Genomic DNA, 26,549 nt, shown 5'->3' with positions numbered 1-26,549 from the left:
TATGATTCACAATAATTTCATCTATATATGGGCTTCACCTTGAGAGAATGATATTTTATAAAACTTTGTATGAAGTTGACAGCAGTTGATATCCCACAATAATTATTGCAGTCCATTGTATCGCCTTGTAAATTTGTACAATAATAGATTCCTTCCACTGATCAGGCAATCCTTCCTTATTGCAAACAGAATGAATGAGTTTATGGATCTCAGATTGTAATGTTTCACTTCCTGTTTGAATCACTTATGCTGAAATGTGATCACTACCTACCAGTTTATACCTCGTCAATTTTGAAATAGCAATTAGAACCTCTAAAGCATTCAAATCACGGACTAACAGCTCAGTTGTATGTATTACTATCTCCCCAACATCACTGACCCTATGTACATTCAGTAACAGAGAAGTAGTTCTTCCACCTATTCAAAGTGTTGTGGGAATCTTCAAGCAGATCACCAATCTCATCCTACTTTTAAAGCACAATAGATCATTGAAGGTTGCAGTGCTAGGGCCAGATTATTATTGCCCACTCCTTATGCATTCATTCATTCAAGTTATTTCTAGGTTGTAACCCCCTCTAAAATTCATTTATTCCTCTGTACAGGTCTCTAAATGTTGTTATTCTTATGTTCATACTCTTCATTGTAAGCTCATTAATTTTGTCTCTCAGATATTCCTTTTTTTTTTTTTTCCTTCTTCCCCCCCCCCCCCTTCTGAAATGCCTGCTGGCAGTTTTCCTTGTTTCCCATGATCTGATAGTTTTGAACATCCTCTGTCAAACCACGGCTTATGCTTCTTCAGTTCAATATAACCAAGTCTCTCCTTGGCTGAAATTCTGATATTCTCTCTAGTAGTTTTCCCAGCTCTGTTAATATCCACCTCACCGTCTTAGGTTTCCAAAGCTTCGAACCTATTTGAGATCTCAACCTGATACCGTTCTTTAGCCTCTACCTCGTTTAATTTCATGAGATTGAACTTCTTCATACGAAATTGATGCCTTGGTTGTTTACTCACTGCATGTCTCCCTAACTTTTGCCACCACCAGATAGTGGTCAGTACTGGTCAGTATCATAGTCTGCTCCCCTGAACGATCGGGTATCAAGTATACTTGAATGCCGTCTCATTTCCATCAAAATATGGTCAATTTCTTCTGCGTGTGTGGCAAAATTTTGTGACTGCAAGAATCGCTGGTGGGTCATGCCATGTGACTTATTAGAGGGCAAAGAACTAAATGGATCAGCTCTGTTAAATGGCGCTTGATAAGCGAAAACTGAAGTAACCTGGCTAAATAATTGCTTCAGTCCCATTTTTCGTAACACAGATCACTCATGCATAACTGGGACCTGTACAACGAGAAGCTAAAATACTCGCGCTCGTAGTGTTAGTGAAACACGTGTTATATTCGCTTCTAGCGCCATAGCGGCAATTGTTCGAAAAGATTAAACTGGAACCTTATAATAATAACTAAGATACTTCCTTGAAAGTATTCCACTTATTTCCTTTATCGTCTCAAATAGAAGGCAACGATTTTATTAGTATTGTACAGAGACGAATTTAATGAGCGTTTTATTAATGATTTATTATGGTAGAAAAAGTTTTCCTTGCTTTCTGAATACAGCCCATATATTTTGTAATAATTTGTTTTCATACTCCTTGCCACTGTGGCATTACGTCAATGCTCTAGACCCCTATAGGATTATATTGCTCGGTCTGGGAAGGCAGCCATTGTTGGTGTTTGGAGTTTTAGGTGTTCTCTGAGATTAGTAAGGGTTTACATTGGTTTGTGCCGTCTCAAATCTTAATTTAAGTGTGTAGGGAATAGGTAATGTCTACAATGAATCCCGAATAGTAAGTATTGATGTTTGCTGAAGTTTCTTTGTCACAAATTGTGTACTTAGATTATTTTTTGCGTCTTTGAATTTCAATTTGTCGTGTAAAATACCCTCTTAATGTCTGAGAAATGTAGACATTTCTAAGAATTCCTTTATTCCTAGAGTTATTATAGGTGGTACATTCATAAAGACGGCCGTATACAATTAGGAGTTAATTAAAATTAAACTGCACATTGAGCTTCAACCCTGCTGCAGAAATGGGTGTTGCAAGTGCTGTACGTACTAATCATGAGTCATTGTCGACCATGACGAATTTTTCAATTCGTAAAGTCTTAAAAATATTGCGCACTAAAATGAAACGCCATGTACTTTGGCCCATTAAGATTTTGTTATATAGAAAGAAATAATCAGCTGCATTTGAGGCCTATTGGATCTGTGGCCTAATCAGCTGATCTTTGAAGCCAGTAGTAAGCTATGGATAATAGGTAGACCAGTACCGACGTGTATTATATATAACTTTTTGTGTTGTAGTTGATTGAAATCTTCATACCTTCGATATTGAAGCTATCCAGTTTGAATTTTATTTTGTTGTGGAGGAAGTGAGTAATTCATTTATTTGGTAGCAGTTACATTCAGTATTGTATTGACATCAAACAATTATGGTTCATTGTTTACATTAGAATTTTCACTTTGTTCTTTTGAATGCAAAACATGAAATCACTAAGAGGTTCACTCATGAGTATGTTACTTAACCATACTGTTTTCATATATCTAGTAGGTTTTGTTAGATTTAATAAATTTGTAATTCTGTATTTTTGCATTCTGTTGCAATTCTTTAACTTAACGTCATGTATTTATCGTCCATCAGTATTGCAACGCTTGTTTATTCACTACTTAATTTTAATTTTTAGTTTAGTGCACTAGTAGAGAACACCACATGCTGTGGAGGAAACACGCAAACCAGGGGCATATGGCAGTCATAACCGAAAAGTAGGCTACAAATGTGAGGGGCAAGCTGCTGAAACAAAACACCCTGGACAGACATACATTTATTAACAATGGACGACACCCCTTGTGAGGTGAAATAAAATGCACCAAAACAACATGGGTATAATAGAAACTTAATGGATTTTATCTTGTTTTACCTTGAAAAGATAACTAGAACGTGTGATTTTAACACGGACTAACACAGTGTAGCAGTTTAGCATAATTTAATAAAATATTTGTAACATATCAAGACACCTGAAAATGGTCGTTTGGGGCAGAAACATGTAGTGTCAAAGTGTATAATGTTAAGTAAAATTTATAATTAAGTAGTGAATAAACAAATGTTGCAGNAGATAATAATAAAATGATTCTAATAATAGAACTGATATACTCATTTAACACACGACACCGCTGTACGCCTCAAGACCCGATCCTTCTATCCTGGCACAAATACCCTGGTATCCTCGATCTTGTTCCTATAATAAAAAGATACAGAACAAGGCAGTAGGCATTCCTATGTGTATAACATGTACTAATATTAAAATTACAATTTAATTATTCTTGAAATATATGTTTACAAGGGATTCGAACTAGGATTTGTCCCCAAACAAGAGAAACTTGTCTATAATATAGAAACAATGATAAGTAGGAATGTTTTCAAAGTCTTTTTAAACTTGTTTATTACTGGTATCTCTTTAATATATTGGGCAGTTGATTTAACATACGAAGTCCAATATTATTGAATGTTTTTGTATAGACTCGTATTACATGGCACTATGAACAAGTCATCTTTTCTCTTTGTATTGTGTGGTACATTGTTGGTTTAAGGCACACAAGCATTTGTATTTCAGAAGATGATGCACATTTATTGTTTTTGTAATGAAGTTGTGGGCAAAATGTTTGCTTTTCATGAATTTTAGTTTTAACAAATTCATGATATAACTGTTGTGTCCTTTCTTTCATAAGGTTTCTGAGGCTGAATAAGCACAGTTTGACTAAATGTATGATTAGCAAGCCATGAATTATAGTTCAGTAATACCTTTTCTTACAACAATCATTCTTTTATAGTTATCTGGTGAATCACTCTCCAGTGATTGAGGTTAGCTTTTTGTAACAGATTCAACAGTCTAGGTGCCTTCCACCCGTTTGCCTGAGGCTGGAAACAGATCCAGTTTCTTAACTGTGTTCTTTAGAATACTGGACAATGGACAAAGTCTAAAAACCCAGTAATCCTGAATGTTATACAACATTGTCACACCCCTTCAGAAAAGGAAGCCGATTTAGCATCTGTAGTTTTCTTGACCAGTCACCTGCTATTTTAATTTTTATATTTGATTTGTTTCACTCTGATTCATCACACTAACAATATGATGAATATTTAAACAGTTCTGTCTAGTGTGACTAGTGAAGATTTTTCTTATTTCAATTATTTATGCCCTTACATATTTTGGTCTTCAGAGACCATCATCAGAAGGACACTTTTACATCAATACAGTTGGAAGTTACTATTACAATATATGTTCTGAACATTAAAATATATACATATAATATTAATAATATATAATAATATACTTTAGACTTTATACCTAATTGTATATTATTAATATTATATGTATATATTTTAATGTTCAGAACATACATTGTAATAGTAACTTCCAACCATATTGATGTAAAGCTGTCCCTCTGATGATGGTCTCTGAAGATCGAAACATGTAAGGGCATAAGTAATTGAAATCAGAAAAATCTTCACCAGTCTCACTAGATGGAACTGTTTAACTTTTCACGGTAATTTTTATACTTTACATGAACCAGCGTAGTTCTGTACTGCTTTCCAGAATTTTTCAAGGAGTAGTAGTACCATAGCAGTAATGTTTAGTATTAGAATCCTAATTTTTGTTTCAATCCAAGGCTAGAGAGTGCTCTTGAATCTAAAAGTAATCTGTGGTCTAGTGCGTCAGAGTTCCTGGCTACAGATCCAGAGGTCCTGGGTTCAATTCCCGGTGCTACCAGATTTTCTGAGAAGTAGTGGGTCTGGACCAGGGTATACTCAGTCTAGTGAGGATAATTGAGCTATTTCAAGGAAATAGCTGCGCCAGTCTAGAAAACTGAAATTAACAGCTGTGGCAATCAGTTGTGCTGACCACATGACATCATCTATCCACAAAAGTTGGCAATAACTTCGCTGACAAGCAGTGGTTGCTTGGTCGGTATAGTTCGCTTGCGGACTACAGGCCACAGAGTTTTTTATATATTAAGTATTTTATGTTAATTTAATAATATTAGAATGTTTACTGTAATCTTTCCTCTTTTGTTACCTTTTTATAACACCGTTAAAAACAATGGTCAGAAACCCAGCAGCTTGCTAATAAATGTGATATATATATTAGGGTTATCGTGCTTATGAGATATGTGTAAACTGTCACCTGGATGAGTTGAGGTAAGTTTTGTTTATGCTGATGTAAATAAAGCTAATTAAATTAGGTTACCAGTTCCCCTGACATGTCATTTGACTCGTGGCGTTTCTCATGCTGCATGAGAATCTTTGCTTATGCTGTTTCTTTCTTTCTTCTGTAACCAGAGGGAGGAGGAGGAGGTTGCAGTATGTCACAGTGATTTACAGCAATCACTGTTCATGATAGAAATACCATGTTTAGTTTTTATTAAAAATTATAACACTGTAATAAGAGTGCACAGTATTTGAATGTGTTAAAAGGTGTGGACTGACTTTAGAAAAAGAAAAAAAAACATGCACCATATGCACAAAAATAGTACTGGCTGGTGTAAACAGTTTAATTAACTTTAGCGTTATCACTGACATGATAGATGCCAGAGATTCTTTTTGAGGAGGTAATGCTTGTATATGATCAAAAACAGGAGACTGCATCAGTAGTACCAATATTGTTTCAATTGTTGGCATTACTAAAGTATTTTCCTTGTGTTTGTATCTTGGTGTTACTGGTGAGGAGTGGTGCTAATGCTAGAAGGGTGGAGTTAGTATCCTAATCAGTACTGTAACCATGAATTGTATCAGGATGTTAATTTTCTTCTCAGTAGGAATACTTGCAGAATTCATTGTAGGCTGTATTACATATAACCGTCCAGCCCTTACTTTGGTGCCATCTGCTGTCTTAACGTTCTTTTGGCCCCTTGGTTGCTGGTTGCAGCTGCTGCTCTAGCCTTTCCCTCTCACCTGTTGTTACTCCGAATTTGCAGGTTGCTGCTGCATCCTTGTCCAATTCTTTCCTTTTTTGTTGGTGTTGTGGATATTTGATGTTTGCGGGATATGGGTTACATGAATGATGGGCACCAGTAAGCTTACTATAAAGGCTTACTTTTCAGGAAAAAGGGGGGATGAACCGGAAACTACAGGTGATAGGTACTGCATTCGCTCTAGAGCGATAAGATTCTGTCTCAGGGTGCATACGGGCCTCGCGTCAGCGGGAAAGATATGAGTGTTTATAGCTAGGCACTAATGAGAAGTTCTTCATACACAGGTAACAGCACTTGTCCTTAATCCCTTAAACCAACTTGAAATCACTTAAACTTTTGTGACTGGATCCCTGGGTAGTTATTTAGCGACTGCTTTTTTAGCACAGCACTTAGAAGTGATTACACTTTCACTTAAACTTTTAAGCCAAATTAAGATTCACACAAATTTTTGTATCTAATTAATTTTGCAGAGTTATTCAGAGATTGTTCCAGTAACACACTTAAACATATTTTTTTTTTTTTTTTTAATTTGACTTTTGAACCAAGCTGCCAGTGATGCTAATTTTTCAGCTGTGCACTTGGAGAGTTGTTCAGAGACTGCTTTAGCAGACTGACTCTGCTTTGAAGCAAGAAATCTTCACAGCTTCAACTACGCCTCCAAGTTACTACCCTAATTACGGCTGATTGGAACAATTCAAATTTAGGGAGTTAACCATAATTCTCACTGCTCCAGTCACCTAGCTTTAGTTTGGGACTTTGGACCTTAAAGTCGTAACGTCGTTTTTGACAGCTGCTTGAAAAATTATACCAGTAGTGTGGGTTGCTGGCCTTCCCACTTTTGACTTACGGGGTTCAAAACCTGTCAAGTGTAACTTTAACCAAAGGATCCCACCAGTCAACTCTCGAACTGAATTTCCAGGAAAACTCTGCGGGGTGTTTCCTGCCTGGTCTTTGTAGCAGTGAAGGAGGCCCTATTCTTGAAACCAAGAATCGGGCTAAGTCACCCTTGAATGTTCCTTACTACATCCTATGCGTGATTACTATAAAAAGAAATCTTGATTACACATAAAGGTGGTGGTGTCAGTGGTACGGCTACATACATTCACTTGATGTGCAAGTGTAGGTAGGTAGATGGTCAGAATTATGTAGATTTTACTAAGCAGATTTGAGACACGTTAGAATATAACATTCACTGGAAATATAATACCCTTACAAAACATCCGAAGATTAAAGTACTTTGTGCTGGATATTCTCGCATAATTCACTACTTATTAGCAGGCATGAAATATATTGTCACATGTATGCAGTGTGACTATAGATGGGGTTTGGATTGATGATGGGTTCTGTTGAACTCTTTAAAACACAACTTGTGATTACACTTGACAGATCACGTGTCACACACACAGTAGTGTTCTTACTATGTTTCCACTAGCTGTTGCTTAGTAGTGGCTTCCAACAACAGACATTCCCCTTTGTATGTGTTGCCAAACTATCCTTGGCCTAAGCTACCAGTTTCTTACAGCAATGACTCACAACAGCTGAGTACCAGCAGTTATCTGACTGACTCACTCAGAATCAGAGATACTTTAAGATGGGCAGTTTACTGCTAGTCAGTTTGTCTTGGCACCAAACCCCTTGAGGGTCACAACCAGAGACATTTTCTTTGCAACTGAACCCCTGCGGTCATAGCCTTTATGTAACATCCTCTCTTGTAAGGTGACGGGTTTGTCTCCTATGAATAGGTTTTGTCTTTGTCAGATGTACATAGACAAACTCACTCATTGTCTAGGCACGGACAGCACAGAAAACACTGCTTCTTTGCTGTATGCAGTTATTGTCGTGGAAACGTGCTTGTTTGTGGAGCTGTTACTTAACAATGGCTTTTGTGCAGCCTTCTGTCTTGCAATTGCTGTCTAGCAGTTGTCACATATAGAGTCACTATAGATGGGTTTTGGAATTATAATCAGATTTATTGAACACTTACAGAACGTAACTACGAATAACTACCACAGTCTCACTGAGTTAAACACTCCAAAGCTCACTCTAACTACAGCACACACAAAGTCTTCTCAGTCTTCCCTAGTCGTTGCTTGGTAGCATCTTCCAGTGGCAGAAATGCATTTGCTGGAAGCAGTGAGTAATGAACTGCCACTATTGGAGTCAGCTTCGGTAAAAACATCAAAGTCTGACTACCTGTGACATTTATTAAAATGAAATAACTCTGAAATACAGTACATAACTCATTCCCACAGTTATTGACAGATTAGTATATAGGGTGTTGTTTATTTTGAAGGATGAACGGGGAACACTTCATGAGACAAGTTGAATAAAGTTGTACTAAATCCCATTATAAAATAATTAGGTTAATCTGTTATGGAATCAGTTCAGTCTAGGTCACATCATCACATTCTGTTTCTGAATTCTGAACTGAATGGTAGGCTGTTTCCCAAACATGTGTTCCTGATTGCATTATAAATATATATATATTTTTTTTGTTATGAACATATAAAGTTACTGAACTCTGTCACATTTTCAAAGGATTTACAAGTGTCAGTAAGCATTTCAGTTGGATTTGGCAAAGCATAGTGTCTGATGTCGAAGAAATGTAACACAGTGACTGTAGGTGGTTAACTAAAAGAGTGTGTTAAATCAAGAGCATGGAAATCAAATTCCAAATGTCCATGTAAATTTACACCTTTTAAAAAGATCCTAGATGGAATGGCACCATCATGTAGATTAGATAGCTTGGGTAGCACAGTTGGTATAGTGACTGCCTACGGGCTGAACGATTGGCGGGTCGGAGTTTGAGTCCAGGTAGGGTCTCAAGAATTTTCTCTTCTCCGTATTATGCAGATCAGCTCTGGGGCCCACCCAGCTACCTATCCAGTGGGTACCGGGAGTAAAGCGGCAGGGGCGTGAAGCTGACCGCTCACCTCCAGCTAGTGCTGAGGTCAAGAAAATGCGGATCTATACATCCACTTCCCTATATACCTTCATGGTGTAGTGCTTAATTGTTAAGCACAGGGACAACTTTGCCCCCCCCCCCTTTTATTATATTTTACTTGCTATGTATCAGGAGATCTTGCATTTTTGGCCCAAAGGCCAGTTATTGTGGCTGAGGGTTTTTTGTGGTTGTCACAATTCCTAGTGGTAAATGCCAGAATAGTACCATGACTACATGCTTCCACATCTTTTCGGAATTTTTTATTCACAAATCATCATATCATTGGACACTGTATAGTCTTGAGTAGTTGACAGAATCATAAAATGAACTATACGTAGATGTCAGAGATATGCTGTTATGGGGTGAAATAGTATTTTTGGATTTTATCTTCTGCTTTAAAGAAAGTTACTAAACCAGTCATTACTATTACAGACCCTGTGTACTTTTTAGTGTTGGCTTCCATGAGGTCAATTTGAAAAGTAAATGCGGTTAGCTTGCACAACCCTGTGAGTGTCAGAACATGCTCTGGATATTGTGCAAAGTACACTTTCGCGTGCATTTAGTGTGTTTCCTGCAGCTGTAGTATAAACATGTTGACTCTGCTGTTAGATTGCACCATCAGTAAGCATTATGCTATGGTTTGATTTTGGTTGATGGTTTAGAAACTTTGAGCTGCTTCATCATGTCCCATGTGACTCACTTTTTTTTTTTTGTATTGCTGAACGGTATTACATGGTTGCTGATTTTCATTTTGTAATAAGTTGTCCATATTTTTCATCAGGAGCAACTGAAAATATTGTTCTCAAGCAGCATCTAGGAGCTTGTGGACTAGTGGCGTGTGTGTTTGGAGAAGCAAGGGTATTACATTGAAAAATTGCGTTACTCATTTGCCTCTTTGTTTTCTGTAGAGATAATAAGAGAAAAAACTGTCTTTGCCTTCTTAATTTCTGTCATACATTGTTGTCCAGAAGCTGAAAGTTTAACAGAAAATTTGATGTTAAGTATTATGATTTTGCCAACAGTGATCACTAGATACACTAAAGGAGCTTGACCAGTGTTATTATAAAAGTCTATAAATTGAATTTTATGATTATGAAATTAAGAAAGTTATCGCTCTACTTAATTATACATTATGACATGAAGCCATATAAGGGAGTGAAGGTATAGGAGCACCATTTTTGGAATTAGCTCTGCATGGGAGAGGTCAGCTTGATGCCTCTGCCACTTTACCCCAGGTACTGATTGGATAGGAAGCTGGGTGGTCCCAAGAGCCGGTCTGGCTGACATGGAAAAGAGAAAAATCTCTAGCCCCTGCCAGGAATCTAAACTATATTGCCCAGCCCATAACCTAGTTGCTGTACCAGATGAGCTGTAAAGGTAAAGTTGTCCCTGAACTTAACTAAGCACTATGCCATGAAGGCACATGGGGAGTGGATGTATAGGTCCACATTTTCTTGACCTCAGCACTAGCTGGAGGTGTGTGGTCAACTTCACACCCTGGCCACTTTACTTCTGGGGAAAGAGCCAGTGGTACCCAATGGATAGGAGGTTTGGTGGACTCCAGAGTTGGTTTGGACAACGTGGAGAAGAGAAAATTCTTGACCCTACTGGGACTTGAACTCTGACCCCTTGGTCTACCAGCCCATAGCCAGTTGCAATACCAACTACGCTATCCTGGCTCCTCTGAATGAGCTGTCTTTGCTGAAGTTATTAAATTGCTTGGTTACTGTAAGGAGCTCTGTGGACAAGGAGGAATACCTCATCTACATGACTAACCTCTTCTCTGCAGTTACAAGAGCATACTGTGCATTGTGTCATTGTTGTGGTTGACTAGATTCATTTCAAACTTAGATTTATTGTGTAAATAGAAATGGATTTAGGCATCAGTGTTGAGGACAGCGTAAATGTGTGATTGGCTACATAGTGAACATTGAAACAATAGCTGAAAATAATCTAGCAATAGCTTGATGCCTGAATAATACAGCCCTCTCTGATAGGATCATAAATGTGTTGTAGGTATATGGTGGTCATTCCTTCTTGTACTAATCATATGTACAGAGTTATTGGTCTGACCGGTTGTGCTGACACTGCAGATGGCAAGCATAATGCAGTCACAGGTGGAATATGTGTTCGTTCTTGAACATTATTTCACATAACATTTTTTGCTTCTGTTCATGAAATGTTTATCAGTTTGTATTCTGACAAGAAAGTAATGAATAAGATGGCGGTACGCCAGCTGGTAACATTCTGGGATACAGAAAATATTGGTGGTCTACATGTCCATCGTCAAACATTTTTTGGCATTATTGTATTTAAGCAACCTGTTGCTTAGTATATCTTTTGTACACACATTTCTGTGCTAAATGCATCTTATTATCGAGCCACCCTTCTTCCTCACTTCATGCTTTGGCTGTATATGGCCATCATCAGGTGTTGTCTGTCTACCTAAAGTTGTTGCATTGTGTGTCAGAATTTCATATTGCATGTGTGCATGATATTTCCTAATCAGAATAAATTAACCACAATTAATATCGTGACATGTCAAACCGTTGTTGGGCAACGGGATATGGAATGAGTTACCACGAAGACGGACTCTTGATTAACATCTTAATGTTCTTCATTGTGGTCATAATCAATTTTTTTTAAAAGATATTTGCTCGAGTATTTTTTGTTTTGGATTCATTTGCACAGCATTTTCTTTGTGGTGTGGGTATTATGTGTGTTACCTGTGCAGTTTGTAAGGATGTTGATGTGGTGTTATCAGTTCCTTTATGTATGCACCATTGGCTGTAGGTTTATCCATGTTGCTGGAGTAGTTCACAACATAAGATGTTAATTTATTTTAATTAGGAAATAATGTGTTCATACCTGATATGTAATTTTGACATACAGTGCAACAATTTTAGCAAGATAGACATGTGATGATGGCCATATATGGCCGAAATGTGAGGAAGAGGGGTGACTCGATAATAAACAAAAACTACCATATCATTGTATTATGTTGATGTAATCAGTAAGCTTGCTTATACTGTTGTATTTTGAGTTAGGTTTTTTAAGTGGTACCCCTATATGGCCTCTGAAGTGGTCACATTTGTAGTGTCTGCAGTTCATACCTTTTTGTCAGTAGCTTATGAACTTTACTCTGTTTTAGTGATTACCTGTTCAAATTGCTGTTGATTGGTGACTCAGGAGTTGGAAAGTCTTGTCTCTTGCTTAGATTTGCAGTAAGTATAGTTAATAAGTATTCTCATTTTCTACATATTCATAATGAACAGAGTGCGTATATTTTAGAATTGGCTACCTATTTGTCCAGTATAAAGTTTTGAGGTTTATTCACTTTGCTGTTGTAAATACTACTATATGCAAAGTGCTGATTCACTGATTGTTACATTACATCGCATTTGTAGTGGTGGTTGATTCATTATACCATAATTGTTAGGTAGCCATTTTCTAAACTATGTATGAAAAATGCAACATTTAGGAAGTTGGCTGTACTCATGTCTTTAATATTTGTTGTCATTGTATTTTATTGACGTAGGGGTAACAACTTCAAGGCCCCTCTTGAGCACTTGGACCTCTATGGGGTCCATTGTGCTCAACTAGCATTGCTTGGGTTCCTTAAGGGCCTCAACTTATCTAGAGCCAAATCCCTGCAGATTAAAGCTCCCTTAATATCCATTGGCTCCACACTTGCAGAACTAAAGGTCGTAGTTGCATGTCCAACCAAGCTGGACACTGATGTAATGCCATCATCTTTTGGACTTCTGGCAGCAAGAAATCCTCCTGTCATTGACCAGCAGGGACATGAGAGCCCCCACTGCTGGTCCCAGCTGAACCCACACCAGGGCCCTAGCCAAACCCTGTTTCCCTCAAACAGACCTCTTCTGCTGGTCAGACATTTCCTCTTGATGGACAGTCTGTTCTCCCCCATCAAGACACTTAATTTAGTTTTACCCATATAGGCCCATTATGAAAGCCCTTGAGAGCTAATGGCTGCTTCTTCAGAACAGGGCTAATAATTTTGCCCCTTGGTCCAAGAGGATCATTTCCTCTTGGATTACTGGTGGTGGAAAGTATACAGCCATCAGTTGTCAGTCACTGATAGGGACGGCTGACGCCCCCACTTGATCTGTAACCAAGTCGCAGCTGAGGTCTCTCTCTCTCTCTCTTTTTTGAGGGGGAGCCTTCATCCTCTTGGCTGCTGCTTCTGCTGGCCAATCAGAGTCCACTTTTTGGTGGTTAAGATGTTTGCCCTGCCTCAGACAGAAAGCCTTGCACTCATTTGACCATCATTAGAGTCCCTGAGAGGTTTTGGCTGCTGCAGGGAAATTTGCCCACCCCCACATGGCCTGGCATGTGGGGGAAGGCTAGCTTACAATGGGATGTCACCTTATATCTCAAGGGCACTGTTCACCACATTGCTTCCTCAGTGCTGTTCAAGCCTTGGCACAGTAGCTCACACTTTACTTTAGGGCACCGTCACTTGTCAGCCATCCCAATCTGTTGCTTCATGGGACTGCCATGAGGAGAGGTGGGGTGGCTTGGTCCCCTTGTTGTTATGGTGACATATTTTTATTTTATTTTATTTTGGAGATTAGGGGCAGTGGTCAGGGTCACACCTGTAACCTGTTTGATACTTAATCTTGTGAGCTGTCACTTGTGAGCTGTCACTAGTCTTCAGAGCATTAGAAGACAGGACATAAATGTGGTATATTCAAGATATTTTAATTCAATTTCTTCCAGAAGTTAAGTGACCAGTATGAAGAAAGCAAAGGCTTGGCTTGGTTTGGCTTTCCTTGGCTGTCTACACTTGTGACTTCCTTATGTCTGGATATTGATGTGAGATTTTGTTTGTTGCAGGATGACACATACACAGAGAGTTACATCAGTACAATTGGAGTGGACTTTGTAAGTATTTGGAATCAGTCAGTATGAAGTATATTTAGAGTGAGGAAGCTATCAGCTTTTTCATGCTTTGTATCGTTTTACAGTGTGGTTGTTCCCCTTAAACAGGGATTGTTAATGGTGTGAATCTGTTCATTTCTCCTAAGATTGATACTGTAAAGATGTGAGATTATAATAACTTTCTTGCTGTCACTGTTCTTTCTTAGATGTGTTTTGGATGTCATGATTTGAGTCTGAATGCAGCTTTTCCATATTTTGCACTGCACTGTTCATATTGTAAATGTATTGTGCTGTTCTAATAAACTGCTTGAAAAGAAGAAAAGAGTTAACATACTGGTAAATGACAGCTATGGTGTCTTGTTGCTCAAGGAAAGTCATAGTATAAAAACAATGGATCAGTTACGAATATTAAGAAGACTTACCAAACCAAGTTGTATCTATATCTTGTACATGTATTAGATTTGAAGTTCTCACAGCAGTGACTTGGAAGGGTATTTACTGTCTTCTGCATTGTGGTGTTGTTTAGTTTGGTAGAAGTTTACTGACAGTTTAGAGGAATTCATGTTCATATTCAGGTTTGAAGATCTTGTTGCTTGCCTGGGAATGACAGTGTAGTCTTACACAAGTTTACTGCCATATCAGAAGAACATCACCTATATCTTGCATATTAAAGGTTAAAGAGTAAGCCAGTCGAGCATCATCAAAAATGTTGATAAACTTCTACATATCTCTCAGCATCACATCCCTGGAGATGTGCATCTTATACAACTTTTTTTTTTTGAATGTGCAAGTTAAAATTTACTAATTAAAGTAAACTTTCTGTGAACATTGTAAATGACAAGAATGGATGCTCTCTTGAGGAAGAAAGATGTCATGTTTTGACTAAGAAGTGCAAAGTGACGTTAACAGTTAAATTTCAGAATGCTGGATGGAATTGTTTAAAAATATATGTTGGGACATGATAGAGAAGTAGATTTTCATCGGTGCAGTACGATTAGGAGGGAATTTGTTCTGCAGGGTGAATGCCTTACATTCTTGTGGATACTGGATAGAATCCTACAGCAGGTTATGCAAACTCAGTTTTCTCAGACTTTCGGGTGAATTCTTGAACTTACTATTAAAGTGGTATATATTTCCATTCATTGTTTCTTATATCGACAGCTGTCAGTAAATTAACAGTGTCTGTAAATTAACAGTGTTATGTGGTGTGGTCAGTTAGTTTCTGGACAGTACTGCACTTATGACACAATTCCTCTATTAGATTGGGGTAAAATAAAATGTGCTGATTTGTTTGCCATTGTTGTCATTCAGAAATAATATCTTGTGAAATGAGGTTGTGTGTTGTGCTTTCTGCAATTTCAAAGAACATGCATGAACATTAGTTTTGATTCATACTAGATAAAACTGGTACAAATTTCTGTGATGATTTCAAGAGGAAATATCAAGGCAAACTAATATTTAGTTGGCTTTCCAAGCCAAAAAAAATTGGAGTGGCAGTTAAGGATGCTTATAGTCTGTCCCTCAGCAAAACAGATGAAAATATGTGTGTCAAGGAACTTGTTCATGAAAACAGACTGACTAGCTGCAACTTGGCCATTGAGGTGGAAGTGTCATTTGAATCATGCCAGAGCGTTTTGACACAAAACTGAACATGTTGTGGATTGTTGCAGAATTGTTCCTTGTTTGCTGACTGACAAGAGAAAACACAGTTAAGTCAGTATTTATTTCAGGGCCCTCAAGAAGAACTGCAGAGACACGCACAGTACTCCATATGATTTTTTTTCCCCAAGACTTACATTGACACTGAAGGCTAGCAGATCTTACATCTCAATTCCAGAACAGTCACAGGCAGTACTTGTGAAGTTAAAACCACAAGAATTGTGGAAATGGACTAGAAGCACATAGTAAACATTGAGTTTTTCCAGTAAAAGTTGGATAGAATGTAAAAAAGAAAATTTTAATGACCTGGTGTTGTATAATGTTAGATGAGTGATATTAAATTATCAGTTCAAGTGTTCCATCATTATCCTCCACAGATAACATGATGACTTAATGTGGACTAAGCCATCTTCTACAGAAACATTTTCAACATACCATACCTGTAGCCATGTATTATATATGTGGGTTGTGACTGTGAGTCTTTGTTTCAGAAAATACGAACTATTGATTTGGATGGAAAGACGATAAAACTCCAAATTGTAAGTATCTGTATATGATTATTTGCTTAGTTGGTGAAGGAGAGGTACATTTTTAAGCTGATAATATGTTTGAAGAGCAATGCAAGTGGGACTTCCTGTTCTAATTGGACAGCTTTTGAATTCTCTCCTGGGTTGTTCTGGCCGTATGGGGTGTGGCATTGTTATGATGAAGCAGTACCCGTGTTCCAGTTGGCATGTACATTTTCTGCAAATTGCATTTGAAGCTTCACCAGAACTTCACAGTACAATGAAGAAGTCACATTTTCAGCATGCTTTTGAAAATGGGCTAACAATACTGCCTGAGAATCCCAAAGCACAGTAAGCGTAACCTTCCCAGCTGATGGCGTAACCTTAAACTTTTTGGATGAATGAGAATGTGAACTGCGACGTTTCCATTGGATTGAAGCCCACTTTGATTTGGGTAGGTAGTTCATGCATGCATGATTTGTCCCCAGTAACAATCCTGTTAAGCATGTCATCTCCTTCCTCTGGATACTGTAAGAGATGTTGCAAGGACAGACCCTTCAGTTCTCTGGGCATCTTCTGTGCGTGCACTTTTGGAAAACTTTGAATGATTGTGTGTCATGATGTATACTAAACCACTGGAACACCCTAATACAGTTGCTGCACTGTCTGCTGTTATCCTCCTGTCAGTTCAAATCAACTCAGTGCCCGCTGCACAATTGCTTCTGTCGCATTCTTAACAGGGGGACCTGGTTGGGCATCATCTGTCACTTTTGAATGTCTTTGAGATAATATGCTGATCCAGCTGTGAATTGCTTTATGTGACAAACACTACCATAAGCAGGAATCATTCCTTTATGGATATGCTTTGCATTGAGTCCTTTTGCCAATAAAAGACACTGCTCAGGTAGTACAGTCTTCAAGCACATTTGCCATTTGGACTACTGAAACCAGCCCGTGAACACGCGCGTGCTCTTGCTACCTAGACCATAATGAAGCTGGACTGTGCTGCTGCCTAGTGATACATACTGAAAACCTATCATGTCCATTACAGCTGTTTTACTTCCATTTGTGACCTGTTTACCTACTCCCTTGTACAGTACAATGGAAAGTATTTGGCAGTAGTGAATTCTCATATTTATGCCAAAAACAGTAAAAAAAATTATGCTGTAACTATTCTTTAGGATTGTTTTAAATGTGTGCGTAGTGATGTGCTATAAGAATATCAGAAACAGAAGGGATCATTCTTTGTACATAATTTTGGCACCATAAATTGAAGTGAGGCCTTTCTCAGATAACTTGCAGTATGTACAGAGGCAGACAGTGAACAAGTTAAATTCTATACTGCTGGAAGTGTGATGTTGGTCGTCATTTATGGGAGTGTTTTCAGGTCATTTTTTGCAAGATAAACTGTTCCAAGTGATTTTGCAGACAAATATAGATATCAGATGTCTGTCTGCTTTTATTCTTCACATATGCTGTTATTATATTTAAATTACACTCATTAGTATATTGTACCTTTTGCCATTTGTGTAAAACCTGTGTGTATGTCCAACTTCACCCATTAGGCCAGTGGTTCCTAAAGTGGCCTGAACTGCTTCCTAGGGGGTGAGGGGGGTGCTTCAGGTGGGCCCCTCTGAGCGTGTTTGCTTATTTTTTATAGAAGGGACTTTTGACCAGACATTGGAGAAACTGGTATCATTTCATCAGGCCTGTCCATTGCATTAAGAATAGACTGACAGTGAAGTAGTTACTAAATGTGGAATCTTCTTTTGTCATTTCTGTTAGTGGGTTGTGTAACTGCTGTTCTGAAGAATGCTTTTTGTAGTGTAGATCAAGGGGCACTTGTGATTTGTATATGGAACCAAGGGTTAGTGGCCTGAAGAAATCTGGAAACCACTGCATTAGGCAGAACAACTCTTGTTAATGTACTCTGATGTAGGTGTATTTGCCCATGAGAGAAACTGCTTCCACTGAACTGCTGGTTCGAACCCTCTCTTCTCAGTTAATCTTGATTTCTTTGTAGTTGACAGGCATAGTTTCCCCACGTAGTACCCTGGGTGCAGCTTAATTGTTTTAACAAAAATGGTGTACTTCTGTGCACCATTTGGATGTTAAATTATCAGGCATATTGATGTTTTTGGTTTGACTTTCAGTGGGACACTGCTGGACAGGAACGGTTCCGAACAATTACATCAAGTTACTACAGAGGTGCACATGGTATTATTGTGGTGTATGACTGCACAGATGAAGAATCTTTCATCAATGTTAAGCAGTGGTTAGAAGAAATTGATCGTTACGCATGTGACAATGTAAATAAACTGTTGGTAGGAAACAAATGTGATCTCACAACCAAAAAGGTTGTCGATTATACAACCGCAAAGGTGAGTAAGACTGTTACTGCAGAGCACAATTAATTTGGAGAAAATGTCCATTCCTACGTAGTGTTGTATACCATCTGAATTCAATATAATGTATTAAAGTAAAGTTGTCCCTGTGCTTAACTGATTAAGCACTATGTCATGAAGATGTAGGGGGGAGTGGATATATAGATCACATTTTCTTGGCCTTGGCAGTAGCTGAAGGTGAGTGGTCAGTTTCATGCCCTGGCTGTTCTACCCCCAGGGAATGATCCCCAGTACCTATTGGATAGTTGGATAGGAGGTTGGGTGGACCCTAGAGGTGGCCTGGATGATGTGGAGAAGAGAAAATTCTTGACCCTTTTGGAACTTGGAACTGTTACCCCTCTGTCGTCCAGCCCGTTGCTAGTCACTATCCCAGCTCCTCAATATAATGTATCATATTTGCTGAATATGCTGATATGGTGGTAGTCATAAATTTCAGTTGCTGTACAAAGTTTTGGTGAATTTAATAGCTTAAATGTAATGTGGCAATACAGTAATTGTATGAGAATTATATAAGGCAGGTTACAAAAATCTGTTCTTAAGGAAGCATTTATATTGGACAGGTAATGAAAATAATTGTATTTCTAGTAACTGAACTGTATTACACATCTCAAGAGTTGTAAAATATTCTATCCTTATTGGAGAACACATTGATGTTTTCTGTGCTTTTCCTTGGCCCTGTTTGACACACTTCAGGAGAGTACCATGCAGCAGGCTACGAACACTCACCACTATTCACTAGTCTTTATAATTGAGGCTTAAATTGTGAGAGATAATGATAGCTTCAGTTTGTTGGTTTCTAAGTCAGCACGTGATATTTTCGTGTAATTATGGTATTTCAGTCATATTGGCATTTGTATCTTTCCAGTGAAAATGTTTTTCTGAAGTAAACTCATTTTGTAAAATAGCCTTGTTGTATATGTAGTTACATAGGTATAGCTTGACATTGCATGAATTTTATATTATGTTACTGGGCTTTACATGCATTTGGAAAGTATATTTTAAATCCCGACTTATCTCGGGTATGAGCATTCAAACAACCTGAGGTTAGATAAGTTTGTATCAAAGACTTCTTTGAATTATGTCATGCCATTTAGATCCATTTTTTTTATTTCTGGTCACCATTGAACTTGAACTTGTGTGTACCTTTCAAGGATTTAGATTTTGACAGAAGTTAGATATACAGCTCTTCTAATATAATTAACAAGTGCAAATTCTTCACACACATCATCACATTTTTATGAAACTGTAGTATGGTATTTCTGTTAAATGAGTATTATTGTGTTTGAGTTTCATTCATAGGTATTCGTGTCAAGGCTTAAATGCCACAATCCAACCATTGATTGAATTGCTGGATCACAATACCTTGAAAGTATATTAGCACCATTGATTTGTTATTTTTATAATACAATAATTACAGATGTAAGTGATAAAATGTATGTTTTATGTGATAACATTGTTTCTTGTTGCAAAACCGTTATTACTTTTCCATAGTTGGGCAGGCGAATAATAAGTTCCTTAGCTGATGTGTGCTGTTAACTTCTGTGGCCCAGTTGCAAAGAATGTTGATTTTATTAAACAGTTCCGTACAGTGTGACTGGTGAAGATTTTTCTTATTTGAATTCTTCATGCCCTTGCATTTTTCGGTCTTTAGAGACCATCATCAGAGGGACATCAGTACAGTTGGAAGCTACTGTTACAATATATGTTCTGAGTGTTAAAATATACATATAATGTTGATAGTATAGGATTGGATATAAAATTTAAAGTTTTTACAACTACAGAGGCTGTCTTAATATATTACAATTTTTTGTAGTTGGTTTGTTGAGATTTTGTTAGAATTTATAAACCAAGTAGGTTCATGTCCTCTTTCTTATTACTTCTCTTGACAGGGGCTGAACATGTGCTGCCTTGTTCTTGAGAAGAGGGTTCTGCAAATATATTATGTGTATATTTTATTATTTCAGCAACCCTATTATGTTTTTTTAAGAGCTTTTGTTGTTTCGTCCTACCTTTGATGTCGTCCTGTGGGTGTTCATGGTGTGCTGTGTTGTTTTTACTGTTCTAGGGTGTGTTGTGCTGCATATTTATACTACTTGTGTCTATGACGTTAGTGTGGTTGTGTACTGATGATGTATTATGAGGTCAAACATGTTACGCTGGTTATTACTTTCCTTTGTGTGTTTTTGTTCTATCAATTTGTTGAGCTTATTAAAGATATATATATATATATGTATGTGGAAGTTTTCTTTTATATTCATGATGCTACCTTTTTTGGCTTTCTCAACCATTTCCATGATTACTGTCATCAGTCCGTACTGGTGGGGTGTGTTTAGTATATGTTGGGCAAATGCCGATTCATCTTTGTTTAGTCTTACGTTTCTTATGTGTTCCTTGTACCTTGTTAGATTTCTACCAGTTTGGCCAATGTATACTTTATGGCAGCTTTGGCAGATTATTTTGTATATCCCACTTTGTTCATAGGAGTTTGTTTCTTGTTTTTCATTTATTAGTTTACCTATAGTGTGAATTGTTTTGATGGATATACACTGAAACATGTAAGGGCATGAAGAATTGAAATAAGAAAAATCTTCACCAGTCACACTGGACGAACTGTTTAACTTTTTATAATATTGTTAGTTTGATGGACCAGAATGAAACAAATTAAATGCTGACTTTGTTTACATGTTTTGAGAACATAAAAAGTGTATGACTTTAAATTCTTGAATTCTGAAACACCTTCTTTAGTTTATATTGCTAAGCAGTGACACTGTAATCAGCAGTCATTTCTGAATAATGCCCACAACATAACACACAACCCAACAATAGAAGAACAGTGTTTTCTGTGTGGTTCGCACCGTGACTGTTTCTGCCATACAGCGGTGTAGTAAACTATCCTCTACAGGCAGCAATAGAGGTGTTCTGTTTTCTATGTGGACTCTGCCAAGGAGTTATCTTGAAGACAATTGGTGGTACAGGTCAGTTGAGTGAAGTAGGTAGGTGGTTGGTGAGTCAGAGAGTTCACTTGTTAGTTGAAAGTCAGCCTGTGAAAAGAAGACTAGGAGGTGTGAAATGACCACCAGCCTGGTTCCCAGTTACTTCAGGGTTGGCAGTTCAGTGGAGTTCTGTACGGGAGGCTGTGAAGAGAAGTGATAGTTGCAAGAGTGCTGCTGTGAAAAGAAGACTTCATGTGTGGTATTTGGAGTGTGTAATTCAGTGAGGCTGTTACAGTTCCTGTGTTAAATCTGTTTCCAGAAAATGGCTAGTGGAGACTATAATAGACTGAGAAAACTACTCTCTGTCAGTGATCTGTAAAATGTAGGTTTAAGTGGTGCATACAAGTGAAGTGGTCGATAAATTCAGTGTCCAGTCCATACCCTGTCTATGGTCACACCCCTAAATTCGTGGCAGTATTAATTTATTTTGTAAATGTTACCTGCATGCATGTGCATGGTAATTTTAATGGTAGTAGGTGAAGAATTGATAGTACTGGTTGTAATGATTCTAGGAGTATGCTGACCAACTTGGAATCCCATTTTTGGAGACGTCAGCTAAGAATGCAACAAATGTAGAACAGGCATTCATGACAATGGCTGCTGAAATCAAGAACAGAGTGGGACCACCTTCATCTGCAGCAGAAACAGCTCAGAAAGTTAAGATAGACCAAGGACAACCAATAGAGACAACCAAATCTGGATGCTGCTGAAACTAGTACTAATGTGAGTCAGGTCATTTGAATTGGCTTGCGGAGTTTTGTCAGATGATTGAAACTACAGTCGTTAGCGAGGCATGATAAAAGCTTCATACAAGGGATGTGTGAACTTAGAAATTTTCAAATGCAGATGACATCAGTTATCATTCTGAATATGATTTTGAACTTTGGCTTATTCTTTGAACTTCCAACTCATTTGTAGTCTGTGAAACATGAAATTATAAATCAATACTATACTGAATTTTGTGTAACGTAAATAGTGTATATATTGAGTACTGGATGTAAAACTTCATTTTTATGAATGATAAAAGATTCATATAAGATGACTCTTGCCAGATATTGAAGTGTCGGCTTGAGAAATGATTCCTGTCATAATTGGCGTTTTAAAAATCATAAGATAAATAATGCACTCTTAGTAGTACAACCACACAAATAGGAATGCTTTTATGATGTTTTGTATATCCTTGACTTCAAGAGAACAAGCCATTCACACTAGTTGAAAGTAAGTTTTCTTCTTGATGTCACTACACTCCCTGCAGTAGAAAATAACCATAAACTTGCCACTTGTTTGGTGAGGAAAGGTGGTTCATGGAAACAACTTTGGTGTCTTTGTCTAAAACTCTTTTATGCCCGGATAGTGCCGCTCACCACATGGTAAAATATTTGGTTTCACACAAAGCTGTAGTTATTTGTGTCTGATCACTAGTTAAACTTAACATGAAGAAAAAAGCATTGCAATTTTTTGTTGTTATTTCTTTATTTGAATTAAATAGTTCTTGCATTGTTGCAGTGTAGAATATGAACACTTACTGGCTGTTTTTGTTTTTGAATGAAAACATAGTAAAGTATTAGAACATTTTAAATCGATCAACATATGTTTGTCCACAGTTCATTCCTTATATCCACATAAATGGTCTGGCAATAAAGTTCACGAATTCATCACGGTGGAAGTGCTGTATACCTTATTGCTGAATATCACTGTGGGCGCCTTCAAAGTACTCCCCCTGGGAAGCTCTGCACCGATGCTAGTGCCTAGTTCACCCTTCAAAACAATTTTGGAACTGGTTTTGTGGAATTGCCATCATATTACTCCTAATGTCATCTAAATGCCTTCCTTTCAATATTTCCTTCATCTTTGGGAACAGAGAAAAGGCACTGGGGGCTGGGTCCAGTGAATAGGGAGGGTGTTCCAGCACAGTTATTGTTTACTAGCTAAAATCTCCGTCACAGACAGTGCCATGTGAGCAGGTGCATTCTCATGATGCAAGATCCATGAATTGTTGGCAGAAAGTTCAGGTGGTTTCTATCTAACTTTTTCATTCAGCTTTTCAGTACTTCCAAACAGTAAACTTGGTTGATGCTGATATGCCAACATCATCAAACCATATTGAGGTTTCTGTCCACTGCTCCCACTGCAAGCACAATGTGAGTTTGTGACCTTTATTGTCTGACCTCATATATGAATACAATACAGTGTCATATAACAATCAAAAGTTCATCAAAATCGATGCTAGCTGCTGTCTTTCAGATGTTTAAAAATTAATATGCTTCTTAAATAATGGAAAACAGGCACATGTAACTTGTCCTGGGGGCTTCACACGTTTGTTTTGGTGATAAGTTTAATATTTTGTGATCAGGCTTGAACCAGGCTTGTCTGAGGTATTTGAGACACTTCAGCTATTAGAACTATTTGTGCATCAATACTTTTACTTACATATGCTTTGTAGTAATAATGGTAAACGTGTCTCACTCGTTCTGCCATCTGATGCTACCATTGTGGTGGTATATATTTGATGCACATTGTTATAATACTGACTTCCATACAGTTTTGTTTCACTTTTCCAAAATTATTCATAATGTCATAGTTACATGCTACCAAAGTTTGACTTCCATACAGTTTTGTTTCACTTTTCCAAAATTATTAATAATGTCATAGTTACATGCTACCAAAGTTTGACTTCCATACAGTTTTGTTTCACTTTTCCAAAATTATTCATAATGTCATAGTTACATGCTACCAAAGTTTAAAAGTGTACACCATACATTTAAAGTGACTTGAGGATCTGTCTTTCTTGCTATCAGAGAATAACTATATATATTCAGAGTTCAAAATTTTGTTATTATGGACAATTGACTTACCATTTTGTTTTCTGGACCAAAGAGAATGTTTTCTTTTGTAATAACAAGAATTTATTTGATTGGTATCATGTCTGCCTTGTGCTCGGTTCCCGTTTTATGCAAATTTTTGTTGCAGATTTACAACTGATGCAACAGTTGCCCATACTGAAGTGTCATACAAGAAGTGAGAGGGGGCATGGTTTTCCAGATATTTAAGCAAACTGTGTAAAGATTTTCATAAATAGAATTCGGTCCAAAGAGTAACTGGATTACCACTTATAATGAACTGAGAGGAGGATTTGGTCTGGAGTGTTACTTGTAGCAGTGAAGGCAGTTGTGCACCAAATTTTAGCTCTAGTGTCATTATTATTCCAAAGTGTGTCTGTAGTTGTATCTGGAGCAAATCATGCTGGTGGGGGAGGTGTGCTTTCTACTGGAATAACTCCATAATTTATGTCAGTTTGAAGATCATCATCCAAATTGTATGGTTATTGAATTGTATTTAGTAAGAAAAGTTGATATTTCTAAGCATTTCACATATGTAAAATAATATACATAGTATACATATATATATAAATAATATACACACAACTTTCTTTTTGTGACTTAGGAACCATTCTTGGAGATTTAAGATTCAATTTTGGGGGGGGGGGAGTTTGCACAGTCTGAATGCTTTTTATGTATAATATTTATATCTTGTTTACTTTATCTTTGCCAGTGGATATAACTACAGAGTGCTTTCTTTCATGAATCTGTGTTGTATGGAGGTGTACAGAGTAACAGTTAAAAAGTCTGTCATTCCGTAATTATAAGAACTATTGTAACTGTCTGTTTCTCCTGATTGAAGTAAAATAAATGTTCTAAATATATAGAATAGGCTGTCTTTTCATTAACAATGATCCCATTCAGTGTTTTTGTACATTTTGTTAAATGTATTGAAACAGCCGTTTTCCGGATTGTCCATTCTTTTATTGCGTTTAATTCATAATTAAAATGAGCTCCGTCATGTAGATCTTAAGAAATGGGTGTTGTATAAAGGACGTGGGTCTTGAAGTTTGCAAGTGTTATACTAGAAGCATCCCTTAAATGTTGTTGAATGAATGTGTTAGAGTAACTGAATGCAAATTTCACATATTGTCTCTGGATTTGGTAGTACGTTAAATTTATTTATCGAAAATGTGTAAAAAGTGTACATTGTATGCATTGTTGCTGCTAGTTTAATACTTCTCAGATCTGTTTTGGTGTTTGTATAAATAATATGTATTTGTGTGTGTTACAATAAAATAGTGGCTCTAAGTATATCACATTTAGTTAAATTAAAAATTTGTTTTAGTTTTATCACTATATATATATAGGAAATACTGAAAACATGCCAAAAGGGTATGTGCTTATAATCAGGAGCATACTTGAGTAATATGCAGTTTTGTAGGTAATTGAGGCTCAGTGCTGAGTCCTGGTTTTCACAAGAGTACATTGTAAATCTAAATATTTAACAGGTCTGCTTGCGTGATATTGTATCTAATTAGTAAAATTGTTTTGCCTTCTCACCAATCCGCAAAAAGTGTTCTGTCTGTATGTCAAGTACTTGATATTAATTTTTAAGAGTGGTATATGAATATGCTTATTATTATGGCTTTGTGTTAATGAAAACAAGCGCTGCAGGACTGAATGAGAATTACAGAAAGTACAGGTTAGAGAAGAAAGTATGTTTTGATGTTATACTCTCAGAAATTATAACTTAATATTGTAACAGTATATATCTTACTTACTAGTGGTAATGTTGCAAGTGGTACAATTTCTTATTTAGGGAGATTTTATCCATTTTCAAAAATTGACACTGTCCACATTTTCTTAATTTTGAATAAAATTTGATAATGATCCACATTGTCTTTTGAATATTGTATTTATAGGAAAAGATTGTTCTGAAAAGTCAGAATGTAATAAATTATTGCTTTTGTTGTACTTGTTCAAAATTATATCTGATAAACAGTTTTGTTTTCTTATTTATTTTTCCTGATTATGAACTCAAAAATGCACAAGTAACCTTGTTGGGTGTCAGCATTACCTTAGCTGTGGTAACTACTTTACTCATACTGTTTGCACCTAAGATGTCTTTGCTTTCCAGTTCACTTGTGCATAATTTGCATGGGAATGATCTGAAGACAACATGCAATATCATTTGGAATATAATCAGAATACCAGGAATCTCTTAGTGATGAGCTGTATCAAAGTTCCCGTGTTTTTTTAACTACCAGTTCTCATATTCTTAGCAATGG

At 37.1% G+C, this 26,549-nt stretch overlaps 1 protein-coding gene across 1 annotated transcript; it reads left to right on the top strand.

The window, feature by feature from the left end:
- The first annotated feature begins 1,691 nt into the window (after positions 1–1,691).
- On the top strand, positions 1,692–26,265 carry LOC111868135 (ras-related protein Rab-1A). Its single transcript, XM_023858542.2, has 7 exons — positions 1,692–1,846; positions 12,123–12,195; positions 13,832–13,879; positions 16,027–16,074; positions 18,195–18,422; positions 21,952–22,162; positions 24,410–26,265. Exons 1-6 carry the CDS (start codon positions 1,824–1,826, stop codon positions 22,147–22,149), a joined length of 618 nt encoding a protein of 205 aa, XP_023714310.1. The 5' UTR covers positions 1,692–1,823; the 3' UTR covers positions 22,150–22,162; positions 24,410–26,265.
- Positions 26,266–26,549: the final 284 nt, after the last annotated feature.

This window comes from Cryptotermes secundus, unplaced genomic scaffold (genome assembly GCF_002891405.2).
Source record: "Cryptotermes secundus unplaced genomic scaffold, Csec_1.0 scaffold1920, whole genome shotgun sequence".
Lineage (NCBI taxonomy): Eukaryota > Metazoa > Arthropoda > Insecta > Blattodea > Kalotermitidae > Cryptotermes > Cryptotermes secundus.
The sequence above is the reverse complement of the archived record's forward strand: the minus strand, read 5'-3'. Positions and strand labels throughout refer to the sequence as shown.